At 39.4% G+C, this 9053-nt stretch overlaps 1 protein-coding gene across 1 annotated transcript; it reads right to left on the reverse strand.

The window, feature by feature from the left end:
- Positions 1–1423: 1423 nt before the first annotated feature.
- LOC126765583 (uncharacterized) lies at positions 1424–2338 on the reverse strand. The gene has a single exon (XM_050483193.1). The coding sequence runs from the start codon at positions 2336–2338 to the stop codon at positions 1424–1426; it is 915 nt and encodes a 304-aa protein (XP_050339150.1).
- Positions 2339–9053: the final 6715 nt, after the last annotated feature.

Consider the following 9053-nt stretch of genomic DNA (forward strand, 5'->3'; position numbering starts at 1 on the left):
GGTGTGCTAAAAGAGATGCATTCGAAAGCTGGGTTTTACATTCTTCGAAAGCTGCAGTCGTAATTTCCGTCCAGTGGAGCTTAGAGCGATCGTTCTTTTTGTTTCCGGGACACATGGCTAAAAGAGGTATTTGCGCTTCGATTGCATGTGGGATGAAACGTCTGTAAAAATTTATTGTGGCCAAGAATCGTTTGAGACCATTGACTGTAGTTGGTTTGTCAAGATCTTTGATAACTTGTACGCGTTGTTTTAGAGGTCGTATTCCTTCTGCTGAGACGGTGTGTCCTAAGAATGTGATTTCGGACTTTCCAAAGATTGACTTTGTAGCGTTTAGTCTTAGGTTATGTTTTTGTAGGCGCTCGAAGAGTTGACGAAGGTGAGATAGATGTTCGTCTACGGATGATGATGCTACACAGATGTCATCCATGTATGGAAATACAAAATCTAGTCCTCGTAGGACATCGTGTACGAGTCTTTGTAGTGTCTGCGCTGCGTTGCGAAGACCGAAAGGCATAAAGATAAATTCGAAGAGGCCGAAAGGCGTAGTAATAGCTGTTTTCGGAACATCCTCTGGATTTACGGGAACTTGATGAAAGGCTTTTTGCAGATCGATCTTTGAAAAGATCGTCTTACCATTTAAATTACAGGTGAAGTCCTGTAGGTACGGAATTGGATATCGGTCTGGAACTGTTACACTGTTGAGTGCCCTGAAATCTCCACATGGTCGCCAGGTACCGTCTGCTTTCATTACCATGTGAAGAGGGCTGGCCCAACTGCTGTTCGATGGGCGACAGATGCCCAATTTGATTAAACTTTCGAATTCTGCTTTAGCCGCTGCCAATTTATCTGGTGAAAGGCGTCTTGGTCGTGCAGATAGAGGTGGTCCGCGAGTTTCGATGTGATGGACGACTGAGGATACGGCTGGGTTTCCGGGTTGTGCCACGCGTGTTAAATTGCTAAACTCTTTGAGTAGGCTTGCATATGCGCATGACGTGTCGAATGTTTTTATTGATAATTTATTGTTACTTACGAGCTTTCCAGGCGATGTCATTGAAGTTAGGTTGTCGACTAATCGTTTCTTTTTTAAGTCAACCAACAGTCCATAGTGACTTATAAAATCGGCTCCAATAATTCCGCTCGTAACGTCGGCGATGAGGAAGTTCCAAAGGAATTCTCGTCTTAAGCCTAAATTGATTTTAAGAAGCACTTCGCCATATACGGTAATTGGAGTGCCGTTTGCCGTAAACAGTTTAACGGTTGATGGCTTCATGTTGTTGTTTCGAGTGGTTCTGGGAATTACCGATGCGTCTGCCCCGGTGTCTATTAAAAAGTTGCATTGAGAAAGTCCGTCGAAAAGTTTCAAGCGGTGTGTGACTGCAGGAGTTCCGTTACCGATAGGCGCTGCAGTTTTCGTTTCGGATAGTCATTCGCTCTTCTGCCTGTTATTATAAGAGCAGGGTTTCCTACAAGTTCGAGCGTTGGCCCCAAATTTATGGTGATACCAGCATAATTCGTTTGGCTGTGCGCAATCCTGGCGTGTATTTCGTATTTGTCTCGGTCGGCTTTGGCTGCGGCTTCGCGATCGGTGCGTTTTTATCGATTCGATTTGCCTCGTCAGTTGCGCGATCTCCTTCTTTAATTCCTCTAGCGTGGTTGACTCATTGTTAGTTTGCGTGGGGGTGCCTGCTGCCGTTGCTTGGTTACCTACCATATTAATTTGTCGAAAATTCATGGAGTCCGCGATGGCGTCTGCAATAGCAACTTTATCTGCTACGTCACCCTTTGATGCGATCACAGCAGCTTGAGCGTGAGGTGGTAGACGCGAGGCCCAGAGGTCGATTATTACTGTCTCGCAAAGTGCTGTGCCGGCCACCCGGCGCATTTCGTTGAACAGTTGACTTGGTTTTAAGTCGCCTAATGGCATATCGGAAAGAACACGTTGTACGCGTCGTTGTTGGCTATCCGCGAATTGAGCTATAAGTTTGGACTTGATGTAGTCGTAACGATTTATTGAGGGAGTAGAGTCGATTATGGCCTTCAGCTCCATTAGCTTGCTTGGTGGAACTTGTGCCATGACCAGATTGTATTTTCGTGCGTCGTGGGTCACACCTGTAGCAGCGAACCAGAATTCCAGTGACAAAAAATAAGACTCGATGTTGGTGTCGTTCATATTAGGCGGGCTAATGCGAGGAACCATTGCTGCATCCACATGGAGATCGGGCTGATGCACTTCGATTGCTGATCTGGCCAGAATGCCTTGAGGTTGATTCGCCTGCGCTGCCGGTCGAACGCTCACGGGCGGAGATGTCTGTGCGGTGCTTTCTCCTTGTTGTTCCATTTGTAGATTCGTTTCACTTGTTCGGGTCACCAGTTTTGGATGTTTATATTTTATTTCCAGTTTATTTAGAAATACTTAAATTATACTTAACAAGGTGAAAGGTTGTCCGTGAACGCGTCCGATCGGTATGACGGTTTGTAGAAAAAAGGGAAGAATGATAGGATTCTGGAAAACGGGTTGCTTACGGCTAGACTGAAAAAGGTACTACAGGGTTGCTAAAGGATGGTGTTGTAAACCTAACAAAGGGTTGCTTATAAGCGGTGAATACGGCGTTGCCACATATATATACATAAATACTATTATGAGCAAAAACTAATAAGAGTTTGTTCATAATTTTAAAATTCTAAATTTATTCTTCAAAATCTATGTCGCGTCCATTAACCGCAATATACTTGTGTCAATGTTTTTTTCGGAACAGCCTTCAACGAGCGTAGTGATTCACGTTTAATGTCTTCGATTGGCTCAAAACGGTTTCCCTGGAGCGGTCTTTTGAGTTTGCTGAATAGCCAGAAGTCGCACCGAGCTAAATCAGGCGAATGAGGTGGTTGCGGCACGACAAGTCAGTGAAGTATGCAACGGTGCGTTATCGAGATGCAAAAACCAAGAGTTGTCGGCTCATAATTACGGCCTCCTTTTAAGAATAGTAGACTGAGATGACCTTTCAAAATGGTTTCTACTGATCCTTTCGATATACCAATGATGCCAGTAGGATCAAGCACCAATTCCTTTAATTTATTAACGTGTTGATCATCAGTTGATGACCGTCATGGTCGTGGTTCGTCGTCACTGTATTCTGGACCCTCTTTGTATAACTTGTACTAATCAAGAAGACTTGATCGCGACAAACATTTATCACCGAAGGCCCTTTTCCAACATTCTGAACGTTTCAGCACCTGAAATTTGATTAACAGACCTTTTTTGTTGTATAATTTTTCTCATCGTAAAAATCGCCGAATGCACTTTATTTACTTGAGGAAGGCAAGCGTATATCAAACAATAATAATTATTTTGAGGTGGCATTTGGTACAGATTTCACTGACAGTCATACCAACATAGAAAAAAATTTCGACGAGTCGCGAAATTAAAACTAAGAAGTCTTACTTACTTACTAATAAACTGCTTTGTTATTGGTGCTCGCATGAAGGCTATTCAACGACTACTGAACGATATGTTGTATACCTGGAAAGTGAAGAGGCTGGCTGGGCGCGCTCTCATTGACTTAGTTTGTTTTACTTAATTATTGTCCTAGTTATTTATTGCATTACGTGGAATTCGGGCTGGCAGCCTATCTTTATTCCGTTGTGGTCAAGGATATCACGCACTCGTCTCAAATTATGAATGAAATTTTTCTCAACACTGTAGCTATTCCACTTTTTTTATGTTACATGTTCTGTTGGGTTTGTTAAAAATCCGCCTACGCGGATATAGACGTGTTTCTTTTTCGCTGTTTGGCGCCAATTAGAGATTCCAAGGGAAGCTAGGTTCTTCTTTACCTGATCTTTCCAACGGAGTGGACGTTTTCCTTGTCCTCTGCTTCTCCCGCCGGGTACTGCAGTAGTTTCATCCATTCGGACGACATGACCTAGCCAGCGTAGCTGCTGTCTCATAATTCGCCGTTGCAAATGCACAAGGGACCATACATCTTCCGAACCTTTCTTTCACAGTGAACCTTTTTCTGACAGCTTGTCAAGCTCTCCATGCTCAGGCATTTCGTCCTCTCTCTTTTTTTACGTGCAAATGCGACTCGTTTCCTCTTCAACTCTCGGCATCTATCCCATCCCGCAAGTGTTGTTGGCAATTGTAACATTTCGAGGTCTGCTTTCTTTCCACCGATATATGACTCACCGAATTTGCGAAAATATCACAAAGGATCTACTCGTCTCAGTCCTTGTCCCGTACATCGCACTTCTTGTTCCGCGATGATGTCAGCCTTTACACTTACCAGGACATCAACCAGCTGGGCAGCAGCACCTTCTCTATTAAGGGACCGGACTTTACTGGTGCATGCCCTCAAATCGTTATCCTTAATATGTTTTCAGTAGTCGTCATTAAAAGAGAGTCTAAGCCTGTTTTCTTCTTTTCATTAAGGGTGTTTTTTTATGTGACGAGTGTTGATTCGCCTTCTTCCTTTGTCTATCCAGATCTTAGACCATCGTGAGCTGCTCGAGCCATATGTAAAATAATCGTTTCTTTCCACTACCAAGTGTGTGTAAAAAAAAACATCTTATTCCCTAACAACAATCAGTAACACATGTGAACATTAGGGTGATTCAAAAATTTTTTTATTTTTTTTTTCAATTGGTACTCGCAAAAATAGGTAATAATTTTTTTTCATTGAGTTATGAAATTCATAAGAAATAAAAAATTTTTCCAAAAATAGTCAAATTTCAACCGTTAATATCTTTTAAACGGTTGGGTATACGAAAAAATCATAAGAGACCATATTTTAGAGCATTCAATTTACAACAAAATCTTAGGAACAAGATATTTTTTCAAGTAGTTGGAAGTGAGATATAAATTTTTCTATCTGATAATAAGAAAAAATAGAAAACCGTTAGGCGGAGGACCTTCCCGTTACAATTAAAAACTCATATTTGGAGAGGCTTTCTTAGAGGTGTCTAGGAACCTATTTTTGCGAGTACCAATTGAAAAAAAAAAAAAAAATTTTTTTGAATCACCCTAGTGTACATACATGTGTAAACAAGCATATACCCTAGTAGTAGCTTGTGTTATGCTATTTTGTTTCTTTTTTTTTAAGTCAAAAATATTCAAATGATTTTTACACGAATATTAATCACTTGATTATGATTTTAAATTTAATTTCTTTTATCAATGAATTTTGACTTTTAACATAAAACTATAAAAAGTAGCTAGTGTGTGCCCATCCTCTGGTTGTAAGCTACCTCCTCATCAATTTTCATTTAAATCGGTTAAGCCATTATTGAGTTAGAAATTGTGTAACAAACACAACATCCGCGCTGTGGTTCGGACGTTCTGATGGTAAATAACGAAATAGCTTTTCCTTTTTATATGTAAGATATTACACTTAGCAGATACAATCAATTTGTTTTTGTTTATATATTAATTTCTTTTAGTATTTCAATTTAAATTTCAGCGTGATAAACTTAAAGATCTTGAAGAGCTATGGCGTGTTCAAATAAATGCTGCTATCACGCGAGTTACATATATAATTCCACAAACAACAATATGTAATGAAAACCCCAACGTAGACGAAATCATAAGAAAATACTTAAATCAACCCAACTACATTACTGTGTAAAACCTTTATTTATTTGTTGGTTTGATTTAAATTGACACTCACATAAATATGTATAACGAAAATGCAAGTGTCGTTGATTCATAAAAATTAAACAACGATACTTGCAATGTAAACAAATTGTATTTAAACATTGTGGCTCAAATTTCATGTCACCGAACTTAAATTTATGAATACTACATGAAACGTTCTTAACAGGGTGATCCATTTTAAGCTCTAAAAAATCGATTTTAAGCGCTTAAAAAAGCTCCAAAAAAGTTAAAAATATGCTCTTAAAAAAGTAAAATATGACGATCAAAAAATTTATTGTATTACAATTCTTTTTGTGAATTTTATTGATAAATATTCAAATTTTACTACTTTAATTAAGAAAAATAATAAAAGTATATTTTCTTTTGTCCTATTTATTGCAATGCACTACCATGTGCATTTTTAGGCTTTCCAACTTAAAATTACGTCTGTATTCAGATAATATATTTTTAAATTTTCCATACAATCGTAGTATAATTTTGGAACGTATCTACGCATTGTTGTCTCTGATGGCACGTTGTTTTCGCTTACATAAACGTTTTGCAGAGATCCATGCCAAATCGATTTGATTCCTGCTCTTTATATTGTGTCAATAATGTTTGTCCATGTATAGAGTGGTGGCGCCCCTTTTTGCCGCAGCCACACGTTTTGTTGAACTGAAATGTTGTGTGACGTTGAACATCCGTCCAGCGGTAATCGTTGTGTTGCAGTACAAACAAAAAAGTACGCAGCGTAAGATGCCTCTATACTGCTCCGTGACTCTTTTTAAAAAAGATTGCTTCGATTCTTTTACTTTCGGCATTTGAACCACTAAACACGTTTGACAACTTACTAAGAATTTTCTAAGCATAAGCACAATGCAATAGACTGAAACAGCAATAATGATAGCATTGTCGGTGGTGTTACGCTTAGTAAAATATAAAGGTGTAAAAGAGACAACATGAATATTTAACAGAAACAGTGTTGTGAAAAATGGTAAAAAAGGAATAAAAGGTAAAAATAAGACCTTAAAATGAACAAATACAAAAATATGCAGCATAACCAAATAATTGCAAAAATATTCAGCATAAGCAATATTAAATAAAATCATAAAATGGGTCACCCTGGTTATTACTTTAATTTCATAAGCAAAAGTCAAAGTAATAATCAATTATGTAGAAATTATTTGTACGTCCACTTAAAAAAGTACTTAAGCAACATAAATGTCAATGCACCGAATTTAATACTTGGAAAAGTATTAAAAGATTACATATGTATATAATTTTGTTTACATTTACTTATTTTAATCAATATTGAAGGTTTCATTTTAAGAATGAAATATTGTAAAATTAGTCTTAAGACCAACTTGAAAGAATAAAGACACAATTTTATTTTTAAAAATGGCGCAGTCACGGAGTTGTGTTTCTTAAGAAATACAATAAAAGTTTACCTATCGCGAAAGTGAATACAATAATAAAAAGTTTAAAGTGAAGTCGAGGTGTAAAAAAAATAAAAAATCTATGCACTTAAATTAAATAACTGCGGAGTTAATCTGCTGACTCAGATGGCTAGAGTGATTACTCAACAAGAAGAAGCCATTAACCCAATGAGGTTGCAATATGCAAATCAAGTGCAACCTCAATCATTATTAAACACGAAAGATCTGTTACAACAGTTTAGACAGCTGAGGTGTTTGGACGAAAAGCATAATATATTATAATGGCGTTTATAAAATCAGAGGAAGCCATCATCAACTTATGCCCACAAAACAACCAACAATTAATAAACCTGACGATGACCATAATAGCTAACGAAAAGATCCTGAGAGACGCAGGAAAACACATTCAAGAACTAGGCGACAACCCAACATGGCAGAAAATTAAAACTAAATTATTACAACAAGGAAGACCAAAGAGAACATATGGCGACATCTTTCACAAATGCAGAAATATAAAAGCAAGTAATTTTAGAGAATTATTTGATTATTTTCAAAAGGCTAAATTTGAGATAAATGAAATCTATTTATTTGATGAGGATAAGCCTTATATTTATAAGCCAGATAGGGTAGACAGAGATTTATTTAGCTTATTAATTGAAAAAATTGATGTACCTATGAGATCATATATTATATGATATTATAAATAAATATTCTAAAATTAAAGCCCCTACATAGGGTTGTGCGCTGAGTTTGGGACCCGCCACGTAAAAACTATACCAATGAAAAATTACCAACAGCCTCGGATGAGAAACCCCCCTTTTAATGACGACCATGGCAAACGAAATAAGGACTACGAGTTAAGGAATGTCTGTGCTTGCTTGTCCAGTCTGTAGAAAGCAGAACTAACGGCGCGGGTGTTAGGGCCGATGATATCAATATATGAATGTTGACGAGTGCTCTCAGAGAGCAGGAGTGCAAGCCGAGTAGAAAATCGTTCGGCTGTCTGTTGTGATTGCAGCTTCTCGACGTCGAACCTTCCTTGTGTTTGGTGGCATGCGTTTTTTGCTGCACAGAGGTGGATGCGAATCTTAGCTGCAACAAGATAGTGGTCGGAGTCGATGTTAGGACCTCGGAGCGCACGCACATCTAAAACACAGGAGACGTGTCTTCCGTCTATCACAACATGATCGATCTGGTTGGTAGTTTTTCGATCCGGAGACAGCAAGGTAGCTTGATGAATCTTCTTATGCTGGAATCTAGTACTACAATAACCATATTTCGGGCCCCGGCGAAGTCGATCAGCCTCAACCCATTTGGGGATATTTCATCGTGCAGGCTGAATTTACCGACCGTACTGCCAAAGATATCTTCTTTGCCCACCCTGGCGTTAAAGTCGCCAAGAACGATTTTGACATCGTGGCGGGGGCAGCTATCATAGGTGCGCTCCAAGAGCTCATAAAAGACATCTTTGGTCACATCGTCCTTCTCTTCCGTCGGGGCGTGGGCGCAAATCTGCGATATGTTAAAGAACCTCGCTTTGATGCGGATTGTGGCTAGACGTTCATTCACCGGAGTAAATGATAGTACTTGGCGACGGAGTCTCTCTCCCACCACGAATCCCACACCAAACCTGCGCTCCTTTGTATGTCCTTGTCCCGTCCATCGCATTTCTTGGATGGCGGGGATGTCAGCCTTTATTTTCCCGAGGACATCAACCAGCTGGGCAGCGGCACCTTCCCAATTAAGGGACCGGACATTCCAGGTGCATGCCCTAATATCATTGTCCTTATTTCGTTTGCCATGGTCGTCATCAGAAGGGGGGTTTCTCATCTGAGGCTGTTGGTAGTTTTTCATTGGGGTGAGCGTTTTACGTGGCGGGTTCCAAACCCAGCGCACAACCCTATGGGGATGTTTCGCCTTCTCACTTTAGCTCGCCTTCGAACGGATGTTCTTAGGCTACCCAGAGGATACTTGGTCAAAGACCGGAAGTC

Source organism: Bactrocera neohumeralis, unplaced genomic scaffold, assembly GCF_024586455.1.
Source record: "Bactrocera neohumeralis isolate Rockhampton unplaced genomic scaffold, APGP_CSIRO_Bneo_wtdbg2-racon-allhic-juicebox.fasta_v2 cluster10, whole genome shotgun sequence".
Lineage (NCBI taxonomy): Eukaryota > Metazoa > Arthropoda > Insecta > Diptera > Tephritidae > Bactrocera > Bactrocera neohumeralis.